The 17,813-nt window shown below is 36.0% G+C and overlaps 1 protein-coding gene across 1 annotated transcript in view; it reads right to left on the reverse strand.

The window, feature by feature from the left end:
• Positions 1-17,813, reverse strand: part of TMEM131 (transmembrane protein 131) — a 93,895-nt gene that overhangs the window by 64,137 nt on the left and 11,945 nt on the right. Inside the window, exon 2 of the mRNA XM_064711201.1 lies at positions 10,186-10,247. Within this exon, the coding sequence (XP_064567271.1) occupies positions 10,186-10,247 (62 nt within the window). The remainder of the gene's footprint in view (positions 1-10,185; positions 10,248-17,813) is intronic.

Raw genomic sequence — 17,813 nt, forward strand, 5'->3', positions numbered from 1 at the left:
CCTTTGGCTGGACACTTCATTGATTTCTATTTAATCTAAAAATTACATTTTGTATCTTTTTTTCTAAGCTAAAAGTATTTTTAAAAATAGTTCCTTCAAAATTGTCTTTACTTAAAATACAGATTCTTTTATTAGAGGAATTTGATTTTGCTATTTGGAGACATTTTTTGGAAATTTTATAATTACTCCTGTTAAATCACTGAGTCTACAAACATTAATGTTTGATTCGTGTCAAGGATCAATTCTGGATTATAAATCTAAGTAGTGTTCCGGATTTAAAATGAAGTTATTTGGTTTACTCACCCTCCAGTTCACATCAAACTAAAGAAAGCTGGAAGTGAATTATTTACCATTGTAAAACAAAGCTAATCTGTTTGTAACTTGAGGATCTATTTGCAATTTTGAGAGGCAATACAGAGCATTCTTTAGATTTTTTTTTTTGTTCACAACCTCTGATATAGGGAGCCAGACTGCCTTGCTGAAGGAAAGGGTTCACATGAAATTACATTTTATAGTACACAATAATCAGTGCAGTTTTTCCTCAGTGAAGAAAAGACTAAAAAACAAGCAAAGTTGTTTTATGCTATGTTAGTGTAATTCGAAAGTCAGCAAGCTTTCCTTTAAATATACCTTCTATGTTAGTACTGTAATTAGGAAACCAGTCCATTTCTTAATCTTCATTTAAACCATTAATTTACTGAATAGAAAAAAAAGCTTACACATCTTTCCATATTCTCCTAGCTAAGGTATACTACTCATATACTGATAAGCTTTTAGTTCAGCTTCTAAAGTTCTGATGCCACACTCCTTTTTCTATTTCCTGTAAGATACAGGTAAATACTTACTACTCTAAAACAATTTACAACAGGCTATAAGAGAAATTAAATTAAAATGAAGAAGGAATAAATTTAAAATCAGTTTTAGTTAAGTCATGAATGTTTAAGGTGCAAAATGTTTTCTATCTAACACTTTCTAGGAAGTACTGCTAATTAACAATTTAATTAGCTATGAAATCTAAAGGAATTCAACACAAAAAGGCAGATCTTCTCCTTCCATACCTTACATTTTCCTCAGACTGGAAAGACAAAGGCAAACCTTAAAGTTTCAAACTGACACACATAATTTTCTCAATTCAACCATGAGAACACTCATGGCTTGAGATAAGGATGTGGGTATATGACTTCTGTGACAGCATGTGTCTGGGAAATTTAGGTTCAATATTAGGAAAAGGTTCTTCACCCAGAGGGTGGTTTAGCACAGCAATAGGCATTTAAGAAGTGTTTGGATAATGCTCTCAAGCACATGCTGTGAATCTTGGGGATGTCCTGTGCAGGGCCAAGAGTTTGACTTGTTGATCCTTGTGGTCCCTTCCAACTCAGAATATTCTGAGATTATAATTCTGTGATTTCTTTATTTTGCTTTACCTACTAAAGTGTCTTTATCTTATTCCACAAGTTTTCTCACTTTTACACCTCAGATTCCCTTCCCCTATCCCCTCCCATGGGGGAAACAGAGCAAGCAGCTGTGTGAGGCTGAGCTTCCAGCTGTAGTTAAACCACAACAACTGGACTTACTGTGTGAAATTACCAGATATACAAAACTGTATATAAAACCTTGTAATCCTTACCAATGTCCTTTAAAGAACATTAATCACAAAAATTAAATAAAACATTTCTTTCAACAAGGAAGGGTTTTTTCTTTCAAAACATAACTAAAGCACATAATTAAGTTACCAGCAGCTACCTGGCAGTCAGATGATGGAACTAAAGATTCAGATCCTATGACAAGGCAACTAAAATAGATATTACCAGCACTGTCCCATCCTTGACAACTAGCTTTGGCTCTAACAAGACAGCACATTCTATTAAGTATTTAATAATTTCATACAGAAAGTTGTTAGTTATATGTACTCTTAAGCATCATAATTGGCTGCAAATACCACTAATATTAGACTCAGTCTAAGATTCCACCCAGGCCAACTTTTAGACAGAGGGCAGTGGAGATCAAATTTAATTCCAGAAAGCAATGGAAATACTCATAACTGAAAAAAGTGCAAGTACTACATTGCCATGGCTGTAGTTAACTGCTGGGAGTTGAATAATCTGACTGCACATCCAAGGTTTTCCCCTTTGTTCTGCAATTACAGATTTGCTATGAAAATATTAAGTCAATTATCTGTAGATCAGGTTTAAAATCATAAATCGTTCTGCTAAGATTGGTATTTCTGAGATATATTTAAGAGCAAAAATCCATCAAAGATTCATGCTTACAAGAAAAAGGCTGGTTTTAGCTCTCAGATGTCCATTAAACACAAGCAATATTATAAATTCATTTTAATTACACTTCCAGTTTTTTGAGCAGGAGCTGCTTGCTTTTTATTCTGTTTGATTGTTTTTGTGTGTATTTTGTTGTGTGGACTTTGCTGGGGTTTTTAAAGTTCATTTTTTGGATCAGTGTCAATCAAGTGCAAAGAAATAGCATACCAACTTCAGCAACTATAGCATCATGGAACTAAACCAAAAATAAATCTCATGTGGCAGTTTCTATAATTACCTCTCTTTTTTATTACACGTCAATCTTTCAAGTCATGCAGTAAACAAAAACATACAACTATGTTCAATTACAAGTCCTAAACACTTTTTTAAAAAAAAAATTTGATCTCCAGGTGTAATTGTGGACCTATTGTACTGCAGTCCGGCCTGCTATTTTTCCTCTGTGACTGCACAAAACTGTCAGGAACTAAAGCCATGTACCTGATCAATCCACTATTTATTGTATAAGCTTTGCTTAATACTGTTGGTTTATCAGGTAAAGAGAAATATAACTATCTTTTTAAAAAATACAGCTTCATTTTTTCTTCTAAAGGGTACATTCTGAAAGAGCAGAATGAGCAAAATATTATTTATATGAAACATTTATTAAATCTTATCTGTACTGAAGAAGCATTAGAAATAAAAAAATATTGACATGTACAGATCAGGAAGTACAATGCATGTGTACACTATTAATATTTCAAGACAGATAATAAGGTATGTTACAGGAAAAAAAACCCTTCAATTGGATTAATTTCCCAATCCAAATCCCTAACAACAAAACCTAACTTCAGGACAAAAGGAACAGTAGAAATATACAACTGAGCAGGGGAAAAGAGAGAAAGGGAAAAATCACCCCTTTTATCAGTACTGGGCATTTATGATCCTTTCACCCAAAAGGCTGTGTTCAAGACTTGAAGATAGATGATTCTTTTTTAATTTTTTTTTTTAATTTAAAGACAGCAGATAACATTTAGGCTGTTGCTCCTAACAGTATGCCTTAATTTAATCTCTTATATAACCCTAGTAGGATTAAACTATAAAACAAGAGATTTCAGTATAAAGATCTTGAGAAAACTTGCACACAGTGAGCTAGAAAATTTGAAGGCAGTCAGCCAACACCATGGTTTCAAGACTTAGGAATAGTTTCCTAACAGGGTTATATTCTCAAGACAGATTTCATGGAGAATCTGTACCTCAAAGTACACTTTAAAGACTCAGTACAATTGTGGAAGACACCAGACAATAATCTTGCATACATGAAGAATCAAAATCCATATCTCACAGCCTGAAGGCCGTCTCGAATTAAATACTCATGGCTGTTAGCCTCAGCCAGAACATAAAAACAAAAAATCCCATTAAACAAACAAACAGTCACAACCACCAAGTTAATTTTAATGTCTCACTATTTGTTATAATAGCTATTCTTCACTTCTTGATAAGAGGTCATATTACCTAGCACTACATTCAGTCATCTAAACATAGGCATCTGCTGCCACTTGAGATAAATGTCCTAGGGCAGCCTGCCTGCTCCCAGACTGACATCCAGAAGGACACAGTTTCTCCTACACCCTGTGCCACATCTGCCAGGTCCATGTAGATGCCCAGGACATCTCAAATAGCACTGGTTATCTATGTTTAAGCACCTAAACTAGAGCTCAGAAGTCTTCAACAAGGACATTTGGGGCAATGCAAGGAGGCAGACCCTCTTGGGGTTCAAGACCAGGGATTTCCAACACCAAATATATTTCCTTAATATTAACAAAATTCTCAACAACCAAAGTTTTCTATATTCCTACACAAGAGATTGGCCACACCAATTTAAAGACTGTTGCAGTCCTAAAGACTCAGAACATTTTACATCTCGCTATTTCATAGTAAGGCTGATTCCTTCTTGTAGAAAGAGGCATGTGCTGCTTGCAACTATATGTTGAGAGACAGCTACAAAAGTGATAAATGGCAGCTTAAATCTTCATTGTTCTTAAATCTTCTTGAGCTCTGTATTAATAATTATTATAATTAAAATAAACTTAATTAATGAGTTATATCTTGCTTAAGGTAATGAAAAAACAAATGCTGTAATCTGAAAGGTAACTGAAAGTGGATTGAAGCCATTCTTGCCCTGGTTTTCCATGACCCAAACTCACATAAGGAAATAAAAACCTCATCACCTGACTGTAGCTGATGCAACACATGCTGTTGACACTGGCTTTACAACAGTCACTCCTGGGCACCAATTATTTTTAATCTAAAGCCTGGGGATGGCAACTCTTCCAGTACAAGAAGCAGAAGAACTTCAGCTGCCCACAAGCCACAGCAATGAACTAGGATGGCTCTTACTCCGTTATAAAGCCACACACACAGGAAAGAAAGCTCCAGAGGCCATCTAGTCAGCTGTTGCTGAGTGGAGGTCTCCTAAGTGCAGGTGAGCTTTGGGGCACCATGTTTTGGGGATCTCAAAAGACAGAAATTCAACTTCTTTTAATAAATTGGTCTAGTGTTTGAACATCCTCAAGTTTAAAAGTTTTTTCTTTTCTTGCATGGGAATCTGTGTCTAATGCTTCTCATCCTTCCATGGCATACGGGAAAAATCTGGTTCGTATTAATTCAAAAATCAGTTTTCCTCTTGGTCTTTTCTCCCAATAGCTGAAAAAACTATATCCTAACATGAGAAGTCTTCCAGGCCCTGACCATCCTGTATTACTTTGCTGTGCCTGCTCCAGTATGTCAGTGCCTTCCTCACACTGAGTAGCCCAGACTGGACACAATACTCAGCTGCAGTCTCACAGGAGGGGGCAAAATCACACCCTTTATCTTCTGGGTCCACGTTTGTTCACAATTCAGAAGGCTGGCACTTGTCTTTCCTACAACAGCACATGGACGACTTACGTTCAACCTGTCCTCTTCCAGAACCCCCCTATGTCTCTTCTGCAGTGCTGCTGCCACGGCCCAGCCCATCCTGTTGCTCCCTCTCAGGTGCAGGCCTTGCATTTGTCTGAGCTGAAGGTCACGAGGTTCCTGTCAGCCTGCTGAAAGCCCTCTGAGCAGCAGCCTTGCCTTCCAGTGTAACAGCTCCCTTCGCCAATTTGGTATCATCTCTAAACCCCCTGAGAGTACTCTCCATGCCACCAGCCAGGCTGCTAAAGACAACACTGAGCAATGCTGTCCTCAGTTCCAAGCTCCATCACAGGCAACAAACTGCCAGCTGAACTCTGGCCTGTAGAATACACCCAGCAAGGTCAATGGTCCAGCCACGTTACTGCACACCTACGAGCCTGCATTCTTAACACTTTGGCTACAGAAATACCAATGGAGATCACATCAAATCCCTTCAAAAATGATTTTTATACAATATCAAAATTAATGAATGAATTAATGAATATAAAATACGAAAAAATGGATTTACATACAATATGAAAATGTGAGTTAATTAAAAAATACACTTAGACTTCACTCCCTGAAAACACTATTGCTGATACACCAGAACTGAAAGCTTGCCAGTTGTGTTAAGAGAATTCTTTGCTGCACCACTGAGAATGAAGTAGAAATCATGCAGAAAATACTAAACTTCCACCAGTAAGAGACCAACACAGCTGAGTCCTACAAAGGTAATTCGGTTCCATGTCTTCAGAAGCCACTGCAAGTCATATTAACTTCCTGTCTCTTTGTCATATAAGACCATTGTAATTCTCACTATCAGTCTCTGCAACAAGCAGTTTACAGCAATTTATGAACAAAGACAGCAAATATGTATTAAGTTTATATAAGCACACAGGCTTTCTTTATTCCCAGTATTTCAGCTATTCTGCAAACCATAATTATCAGTAAAATAATTTCTAGGAACTTACCTGTAAAAAAATGGTTGCAAACACTTATGATTATTGCAGCAGATTCACAGTAAGATAATTTGAAAAGTCTTACCACTTTCCTTTCTCATTTTAGCAATACACTACTTTAAAAATACTACTACATAAACAGAAGTACTTTCCAAACAGTCTGAATTAAAAAAAAAAAAAATTTAATCACTCTATAAAACAGTGGTCTCAACTACATTGTCCAGAAGAATATTAGATACCCAAGGCAAAAGCTCTAATAACAAATAGAAGGACCAGGGAAAGTCATTTATTACCTTAAAAAAAAAAAAAGAAAAGAAAGCTTTGTTCCGAAAAATAAATTTTCCTTTATCATTCATTTTTCAAAGTAAAGTCCTCAAAAAGTGAGCTAGTATGTTGGCTTAACATGAAAGGACAAATTATTAAAAGCAACAGTTGTAGTTTATTTCAGCTCTCCTAATAGTTGCAGATGACATCACTGTCAGAGACGTGAAGCATCTGTCAGGTCTGGACAAGGGTTCAAATAATCAAGACGACACATGGAGGGGACGGCCTGACACTGACGTAGCAAAGTTCAGCTGAAGGAGAGCTTAAATGTAAAACTGGGAAGGTAATAACTGATAGCACACCAAAGAAAACAATGTGCTAGGAGAGCACAGTGAAATACAAACTATATGAGCAAACAAAATGCTCTCAAAAACCTACTACTCATTTTGGCATTACTAAAACAAGTGTTACTAGACAGGGAAAGAACTGTAGTGACAAATAAAAATCCAGTAAATTGAGTGTTGTAAAAAACTTGCATGAAGAAGCTACAGGTAGATTTCAGCACAAAATTATCATGATGAAGAGGTAAAACAACCTAACAAAAAACCCAAGTGTACACATGCCCTTGAGAAAAAAAGCATCAGTAAAACCAGCTTAGGCATGAAACTTACAGACTTCTCTACATCTTTTAAGAGCAGAAGAGTCAAGCACCTGCCAGGCATAGCCCATCTACACACAACACCACCTGAAAAATGAATACATGATCTCCCAAGGTCCTTCACAATCAACCAAGTCTATGACTCTGAAGCGACAAACAACTATACAGACATCTGCAAACCCTACATTGCATTTACATTAATACTATTCTTACCCTATATTCAGGATCTAAATGAATTATTTGAAGAGTTCAAAAACCTGAGCTCTTAAAGGGATCAATTCATGTGAATAGACAGAAATAATAAATTCCGTCGTTATTTTAATTTAATCCAAAGGCAGAACTAGCATTTTATTTAGATATAAACCTTTAATCTGAACACATATGCTCAAGAATAGAACTCTCACTTTTCTCAGAAGGTTGAGCTACACAGTATAGCACTTTCTAAACCACAAACTGTAAGACCACACCCAGAGAGTACAGTCTCTACTTTTGCTAGTTATCCAGTAGCATGAGCTCATGAAATTTCCATTGTCAGTTTATTTTTACCAATGAAATGCTTTCTACTTAAATATTTAAAGATTTATTCTCTTTCAAGAAATAGGGGTTTTCAGTCAGACTGGTTAAACCAAACTTTTCAACACATTCATTTTTTACAAAGGAATTCCTAAAGTGTGATTGAAAGACATAAGGAGTATTTACCAACAGTATGTACTCCAAATTAGTGCAAAAAACCACTATCAGCAGGGTTTGCACTAACTGGAAGGAAGTGGCAGGAATCCCTAAAAATATAATTTTTCAAGAATTGGCATTTGATTTACTTTATTTGTAAAGCAACTTTCAAACAAGAAAAAGCTTGCTTCTGCTTTAAAGAGATCAGATTCTTGGGGGAAGTGGAGATGGTAAACCAAGAGTGGAGATGGCTTTGATACCACAATGATTATTAATCACTGTACTGAATTGATTATTTTTATATTAAAAAAACCCCAAATCATTTGTTTGAAGGTGACATAACATTAGACAATACTGATTTACCACTACATCATAGTATTTGTAATGAACAACAGCCATTTGCGAAAGCTTATGGAAAGGTCAAAAGAGAAACAGTCAGTGACATCACAGTAGGTTTAAAACTTTAGTAGACTGCTGTTCACAAGACATAAGTCTAGTTTCACAACAGTGTAATTGCCTTTTTTTTTTAATTCCAGGAAGCAGTCACAAGATGTCACCATATTAATATCTACATGAAAATACCCAAATAATTTGTAAGCTAGAGAAAACAATATATGCTATCCTTTGCATTAAAAGGAAGTGGTTTCACTTATGTAAGTATGTTTGGCTTAAGAGCCACAATCATAACATAAAACATACAAACCACTTATCAGAAGTTTTGTCTCACTTGTTTTCTTTTAAATAAAACATTCAGCAACATATTAAGGGAAGTGGCAGCCCAATGCAGAATTGCTTGAATTTGTCCCACCATAATAATATTTCTACATCTTGCAATGGTTAGTATAATTAACAATTCTTTTACTTTCCCATCTGGATATGACTTATTGAGTGGCTCACAGCAGTACCATTACTTTCTAGTCTAAGAACTAGTGGTTAATATAGTGCTAAAATAAGTAAGATAATTACAGATTTTAATGATTAATTTGAACTAGCTTTATCCTGGTGATAAAGGAACACAAACTACAGATGAGTGAATGCAACTACCCATCATCTATCATCTTTACCTTAAACACTGGGCCAATGATATACCTTGATTTTATTAAACGAAGTGTGTTCTAGTAGAGTATGTAAAAAAAATAAACTGAGTCTTTTTTCCTTCTATTTGTGCTGATATGTGGTATCTTCAAGCAAGTTAAAGAAATATTCACAGTTGAAAGCCTTAATAATTGAAACAGTAACCACTATATGGAAAACTTCTACCACTCTAATCTACACATCCAAACATAAACCTATACACTGATATCTACTATGAGAATATGTTTAGCACATGACAGCTGAACAACTGGCTAAAGAAGAACCTGAGGCTTTTTGGTTTGCTTGTTTGGTAGGATGTTTTGGTTTGGGAGGGTTTTTTGAGGGGTTTGTAGTGGGGGCTTCTTATTTGTTTTTAACGGCAATGTTTCGTGTAACCAGCTTACATAATTTTGGAGTATCTTACTCTTGGACATTACAGTCTTAACATCTACAGTAAGATATTCCTGAGTTACATTAAGGACCAAGGATTGAAGAAAGAAAAAAACGAACCTAAACAACTTAGTAGGCAGGGGAAAAAAACAAAAAAGGCAACATCATAAATCTGAAACGTGCAATATGTTGATGCATATATTGACTTTTCTCAACTACATAGGAGATAGAAATTATAAATCAAGAACTGCTCTGGTAACTCTGCTCCCTTTCAAGTAGTAGACTATTACCATCAAGGAATTTTAAGAAAAATATTCTCATCATACATGCAATCCACAAAATAAATGCATATGAAATCCTAGTCAATAGAACTTCACACCTATGCAGCTCTAGTATCAAGCCATGTTGCTATGTATATCATCCTAGCTACTACTACCATCTCAAAATTTCAGCATATATTCTTTAAAATTAACTTTTTTCCTGTTTTGACTCATACCAAAAGAGAACTGACAGGAATGGCAACATCATACATGAAAAACAACTATTTTCAACAGTAATTACTTTACTGCAGTAATTAGAATTTCTTTAAACCCAGTGGTAACTTGGTCCCAAGAGCTGCCTTTAGGTTCAGGAATCTTGCACCACTTGCAGTTCCAGCAGATGAGTTAGCCAATTGCATCTCAACTCTAGATCAAGATGAGCCTTAAACACAAAGTATCCCCCAATTTTTCTGAGAAAGAAAGAACTACCTGTGAGAACCTGTGGTAAAACCCACGAGTTTTCCCAACACAAAACATCAAGGAACCAGAACCTCTGGCCACACTGAACCATACTGTTGAAAGCAACTAGAAAGTTCAAAGGTTCTGTGGACTTGAGCTTAATGCTTGCTTGTTTTCAGAACTTCACAAACCCATGAGTTCAAAAAGCAGCTATCAAAAAGATGCAACATTGCTGGATCAGATGATTTACTGTGACTACATACCTGCAATAGGTCTCCTTCATCAAAACGTAGCATTTCTATTATGCCATCCGACTGGATGAAAGCTGCAAAGAAAAATAAAAAACTAAGTAATGTAACAAAAATCCATTTTGTTACTAAATCAGAAACAAAAAATTAAACATCTTAATTTTGTAGACAGAGCTATGACAAACCAAAATAATAATGCATAATCTACCAAAATAACAAACACAAGTCTGTGACACTAACTTTGCTTGAGAAGCACCACACTTAGCAAATTAGTCTTTTACCTTAAAAATGCTAAATTCCAAAGGGAACAACTTCTAAGGTCTCAAAGAAGAGTGACCGTACCAAGCCAACCCCATACTTGAATAAATATGACAGGCTAGGTACCTGAACAAATGAGTTTAATACATCTAAGCGCACAAAGAGTTCAGACACAAACAGAATTTCTGTTTTATTTACACACCAGTAATCTTTACTGTACATCTGGAAAGCCTCCTTCACACTGCAGCCTAATCCTTGGCATGGCAACAATCCTCTCCAGCTTGACAGGAACATATTAAAATTTGAAACAGTTTAGAAGTGTTTGTACCATAAGACTTAACTCCATGAAAAGTTCATGCCTCAGTCAAATATAGGATCCTCAAACACTCCATTCATTTCCTCTACATGTTTGGTCAGGCAATTGTTTTTCAATTCCTCTTAAAATGTAGGGAATGCAACTTTCTTCTAAAGACAAAGAATAACGGCATTGCCCTTCCTGTAAATATAATAATCTGTGCAAGAATGAGTATGTTTTAAAGAGGAAAGAAAGGTTCAAAGAGTTCTACATTTTTCCCAAAAAATCTACTCACCTACACACACACACACAAAGGAAGTCTTTAGAATGAAATGCAGCAGCAATCTCAAAGGAGGAAATTGTATTAAAAAAAAAAAAAAGTTCCACAAATAACTCCTATGTCCTTTATCCATGACTGTCTTTACCATGTACCATTCGTACTAGATGAAGTAGAGGGTGATAACATTCCTCTCTTTCCACAAAGAGGAACTTCTACAGGAAGAAATTAAAGATTTCCCAGTACACAGAAGTACACGGTTTGCTTCTGGAAGATGGATTTTGAATCCCAGTCTGAAAAAGGAGACTTAGACCTTTATCTCCCACTTTGAAGCTTTGTTTATTATGACATCACCAACAATGCCATTCTATGATGCTTTAAATAAAAAAAAAGGTCAGTATTTTTAGAAAACAAAAAGCACTCTTGGTAAAGGCACCTAGCACATGGAGAAACATTAGCTTTGACATTTATTTGTCCCAAACATTTCCTCACTACCTAACTCAGTATCCAAAACTCACTATGCTACTTAACACAGCACTGTTTGCAAACCCCATTCTGCAATCCTGACTTCCCCACACATTTCAATACCTTCACCTTAAAGGCACAAGCTCCATGACCTTGCTTTCATATGACCCAAAGTAAAAGTTAATATAAGACAAAGATTGCTGCTGTCATCTCCAAAAGTATTTTAGCATGCAAAAACCCTGAAACAAATTTAAAAGATCCCTAAACAACAAAGTTTTATATAATTACTTTTCAAGCTACCATACCACACAACTCTAATGTGCACAGGTTGAGAGAGCCCAGCTCAGGTGGAGTGTGAGAATCACCACAGAGAAAGGGGGAGCTCATAAACAACAAGTCCTGCAATATTTACACTGACACTGCAATATGTACAGTGCTATGAGAAGTCCTAGTCAGTAGTGTCAGCAATAAGTTACTACTTTTTTGTGTGTGCTTATTGCTATAACCTTAATGTTACTCAAAACAAACAAAAATCGATCCTTGATCAAAGAACCAGGAGTTTGGTCAATCATTTATACTGAAGAGCTATACAGAACATGGGGCAAGAGACCTAAAAAAAAAAAAAAAAAAAAAAAACCCAAACAAACCAAAACAGCATTTGAAGAGCTGCTAGAAAATCAAGTCCTACAGTTTATGAAATTTTGGGCTTTTAAAAATTAAATTACTGGAACAGGTCTGCCAGTTTGAAGTTTAATGCCAGACCAAAGAACAAGTGAATTCTTCTTAATTTAACTGGCAATACATATGATGCAAGATATTCATTTAATGGTTGAATTTTGGTTTTAAAATCACTGAAAAAAAGGCTAAGTGTATTGCAGTGCAAGATGTAAGAAAATGAAGCTTTGACACGTTAAGTTAAAATGCAGAGTATGACAGTTAATTGTGATTTCACAGAAGTGTCATGCTTATCTCCTCTGCACAAGAACACCAAATTACAGATTAACTAGCACAGAGGGAAAATTCTCAATTTTTAACTTGGAGAGAAATATAGAATGAAATTATGTTTTCTCATGTATTTGATAAATTGGAAGTTCAGCAATCACAATTTAAAAAATTATAGATACAAGCAAACCCTCCTATTAATCAAAAGGAACTGCACCTCTGAAGTTGGAGTTTTTGGCATTCTATTGCTATCTAAATCTCTAGTTTGGAAACAGAGAAAACACAGCACTTGATTGTAGCATTAGGCACAAACAAAAAAAAGTCATTAGAAAACAACTTTTTATATAAATGATCTATTAACAACTAGCAAAGCATAAAAGGCTATTTCATCTAATCACAAATTCTTAGTATTTCTGAGGCTTTTCCCCCCCGATTTAAATGCAATGCACCATCAGTACAAAGAGCAGAAAGCAGCAACAATTCTTTCACAAGGATAATATGCACTGAAGCCCCTAGAAATTAGCCCAAGCTTTCTACCCAAGCATCTTGAATTCAGGCAGACCTTCTGTAAACCACAAACACTTCTTCAGCCACTCTTTAATTATTCCATCTTTACAACAGGTTATGAACAAAGCAACAGATGTTCCAGAACATTTTGAGTGGAAAACACTGTTAAATAGAAGTGTTATTCATCACTATATGATTTAAGAAATGTTTTCAGAGAGCAGATGACAGTGCCAGGTGAAGTCAGATGCACTGCAAAGTCTGGCTGCTGTCCATTTTACAGCAGACACATCTCAACCGAGGTGGAGATGAAGTTGCTGTGGTTATACCTTTCATTTTGGTTTAGACTAACTTTCAAGCCTTTCAAGCGTTTCTCTTTATTGGTTATTTCATCAAAGCAAGGAAATGGCAAGTAAATACATATACCTTCATGAGATGAAAGCTTGTTTTTGCAACTGGCTTCTCAGACTCTCAATTCAGGATGAAACAACAAGCCACCTCATTCAAATGAGGCAAAACTAATTACATTTTAAAAAACCTCCACTGACGAGTCATAAAGAGTCACCCGAATCCCTCTAGGAGCAGCTCTCAAACCATCCAACATGGGACCACAGAGAGGACAAAGTTTTCTTCAAAGTGAAATGCTGACAGTGCCCTTGTGGGTCCTTTTTTACCCGTTCCAGAATTAGAAGCAGTTGCTCATCTTTTGCATTTGTGCTACCTGACCTAAGCAAGTTCACAAACTTTGCAATGCAAGCCCAAAACCAGCTTTTAGTGTCCTTTTACACAAAATACCTATGTCACCAATAGACAATAGGTTATTACCAATGTGCAAAGTCACTGTAAGTAATTAAGCATGAGATCACTTGGGCATGCTTTATTAGGTGAACCATTCCCCATGCTACAGAGGAAGATGACTGTTTTCTGCTAAGTCCCTAACAATTTCCCTTGGGAAAACTTCTTCCCAAAGCTTAAGCTGATACCTCATGGTCCATTACCAGTCTAATACTGTAGCCAATACTTTAACACTCTGGAATAGTAAAATGCAGCAAATCAAGAACTCTTGCCTGTGCTATTTCAGTCATCCCTGCCACATGACTGGCGACTGCTACAAGAGGGGCACAACATAATATTTGGGGTGGGAAGCATTTCAGTTGTCACAGCATGATCTGCCACTGCACAAATCAGCAGCCAAGAAGCCACATTACACATATGGAAAATAATTTCTTCCTGAGCCTATAGGCAACTGAAGCCCTGAGGGCTTATTATAATAGCTATTAGTCAAACTTTAAATGTTCATGGACCAAAGAAGGAAAAGGATACATATTCATATCCGCAGATTTCAAGGCCAGAAGAATCTTAGTCTCATTTCCTCTTCACCTATGCTGAACAGAATACTTTCTTCTGAGAGGTATACACAAATTCCTCTCAAGAGAAGACCTCTATCCTTTCAAACTTCTGCAAAAAGCAAATGTAACAGATTGATGAGAATCAGTAACAATTTCAGTCACTCTAGCTACTAGGATATTATGTGATTTCAGGGTCAAATTTTTTCAGCTTCTGGCTTGTGTATTCTTGGTTTCCTCTTTTCAAACAGCAGGTCACTACTAACAGAATACATAGAAGCTTACACCAAGAATATTCTAAGTTTCACTTTATGTTTTCAATCTCTAACCTTTAAAATGCAACTTCTTTGATTAAGTCAGCTTTACTGTGAAAATCCCATAAAAGATATCAGAAAAAGACCATGAACCTATGCTTTCCACTTGCTCCAAACAGCTTGTTCCACTGTCAGCACTTTCCAAGCATCCCAAACTCTTTTAAAAATGACAAAAGAAAACCCACCACTACAACCACGGCCCCCAGTCCCCAAACCATGGCTTTCTGGAACAGTGAAAGCACTATCTAGTCATAATTACCAGAAGATTCCTAAATGCTTTCCCCTGCCCTTTCCAACAACATCACAGGGCTTGATAGAAAATTAAACCAACAGTAGTTGAATTAACTTAAGTAGCATATTTTCTAAAGTTTATACACTTAATAAAGAGAAATCTTGCTCAAACACATCCCTATTTTGATCGTCTCTTGTCCAAGCCTTTGCTATTTGGGGCTAAAACAAGAAAAATAGAGACCTAAAAACCATCAAATAACAAGAAAATTTTAAAATCCCACACATCTCCAAAGCAAACCGGAACTTAATATCAAAATCACTTTAGCCAACACCAGTCTTTAGCTGTGACTGAATTACACAAAACAGAATAAATTTGCATGTAATGCAAGCAGTGAATACACCAAGGCTCTTGGTGCATAACAAAAAAAAAAAAATCTCTGTGGCTCACAGTTTATGAGGCCAACTCTGACTGAGATCCAATTTTTAAGGTGGCTCTGCACACTTATCTTTCCTTTAGCCACTGTTAATTTCTTCATTTTAATAGGGAAGTATATTCTGACATATATACATTTATAAAAACACTATTCTGAAATATAACTTAGCTCTGGAACAGCTACTCAATAGCCCTGCATTGATTTATTTTTATGCTAATGATCTTTATGTATTCTCTTACAAGCTTGCAAGAACTGTTTTCTTTCCTAAGTCTTGTCTAAACCAGTTTTCTTTCTTATAAACTGGATTTATACAAACCTCTATCATCTAGTCCACAAACTTCCTCCCAATTCTAAAAATAGTGTCCTATCTTACCAAAATAGGGAAAGGTCAATTATTTAAATAATTTCTAATTTACATTAAGGTTTTTTTTAAAGTCCAGTTTCTAACCCTTTGTCTTAATGACTAAGCTCACTTCAAGGTAACTACAGCCACATGAGCCAATTACAATGTGCTAAATGCCATTCACTTCTGTCTATGTAATTGTAATTGCTACATTTGTATCACTATTGGCTATAGTGCAGAACTAAACTTGGACAAGTTATCTTTAAAGCTCGGACTATGAATTAACTGCTTATGCACAGTCACACAATTTCAATCATCCTGAACAGTGGAAAACTGAGCAGCATGGGGAATACAGGTAGGTGGATAAAGAATGAAAAAATAAAACTATTATGGATGGAAAATTCCATTGTAAAAAATAAAATCCCATACGCAAAAGGGAAAACACTATTACACTGTAATGCGACTGACCATTTTAATCAGCTTCAGGACTACAGAAGGACAACAGAAGTCTGGTGAGCCTCAAGAAATACGCCCCAGTTCAGTGTCCAACACACCAAATCTCTTCTAAAAAGGCCTGTTCTCCAAGACAGACAAGTCAGTGTGGCTATCAGCCTGGATTTCTGCCTACGTCCCAACAGGTGACTGTTCACTGGAAATGTAAAAGGTCATTCTCTCATGAGACAGTGAGTGCCAGGCAAGGGAGAATCACCAGCCAGCAGGCTTGCTTTCCAGCTAAATCCCCTTGCACTTACCTAGGCAATTTACTTATTTATTTTCTAGTACTCCATAACATAAGGAAATCAATAATTTTTCCAGCAGACCTCAGGAAGAGCCATCACAACAAAGAAAATCCACACAAGGCAGTAAAGATCACACCTACAAACATCACACTTCGATGTCTTTTTACACAGAAACGTATTTATTCTTTCTTCAGTATTAAAATCTCTAATGACCTTCCCTCAAAAAGCCAACTGGCCAAATTTTTATTTTCTGTTTATATATATATATTAGATTTGAAATAGAACCATCCCTTGATAATGCACTTTAATCATCATGCGAAATGAGAAAGCAATATAGTAAGCTAAATAACAAAAAGACAATCTTCATCAAAATCCTCATTTTATACTCCTCACAAAAAAAAAAAAAAAATCTGACTTGACACAGTACATACTCAAGTAAGAGCTCATATACACCAACCTATGCCCAAGTTAATACAAGCTAAACAGATACAGCGGATCACTTGCAATACCTGAGCATGCTACTCACTATTTCACAGTGAGGAGGAAAAAGTCCAATGATTTCTACTTTACTGCACACAACAGCACAAACTGAGCATATCACTGACAACCAAGTAAGTCTGCATGTAATCTTTCACTAACTCACTTTTGTAATTTCTGCCTTCAGATAAAAGACAAGTTTCTTTGCCCAGCAAGGCCCTTCCCTAGTAAGAAGAGTTGTCACATTGTGCTCATTCACTCATCTCTTTTCCCCTCAGTTAAGACTGATGCAGATTTTTAGGAATTCAGTCACCAATTCAGGTTTTAAAGCTAGCCATGAAACAGAAAGTGGCAGCATGATTCTGATTCAGAGCACAGGCTCCAGACAGACAATGCAGCCACTGCTCAGACTGAGAAAGGAAGAAAGTGAGTCTCCACCCTGAAGCCACTGCTCACACATCTGGCTCACAACATGTTTCACGCTTCAGAAGACACTGCAACTGCATCAAGGTTTCTTTTACAGCTAACACTAATTAGATGTGTTCTGTGATAGATATATTCTTGCAAAAAACTATACAAGCATACATAGAAACAGAAAAGCTCACGGAAAGTAACATGTACTCTACCTAAAAATCTGCTTTTATTTATATTCCTAACAAAATTACATTAGATTATTTCAGCTTGACGCACAAAAAGATTACATTTTATCCATACACCTTTATTCTCAGATGCTTATTCTGTATTCAGCCTGTATTTCTGCCTTACAGAAATGTGCATTTCCATCCACTTTGACTAAAGCAATTTTTATTTTCATCTGTTTTTTTTAATGAGTGTAAAAAACTATCTGCTATTGGCCAAAATGGCAGATTTCAGGTGGCAGCAATAAAGGCCATAAAACTTCACTGGAAAAAAAACCACCAAAATACTACTTTGAAAGCTGCCAGATGCTCAAAGTTGATGCTTTACTTTTAAACTTTTCAAAAATTTCATTAGCTCTGCCAAAGATATTTATTTCCT

This window comes from Zonotrichia leucophrys, chromosome 1 (assembly GCF_028769735.1).
Source record: "Zonotrichia leucophrys gambelii isolate GWCS_2022_RI chromosome 1, RI_Zleu_2.0, whole genome shotgun sequence".
NCBI classification, from domain to species: Eukaryota; Metazoa; Chordata; class Aves; order Passeriformes; family Passerellidae; genus Zonotrichia; species Zonotrichia leucophrys.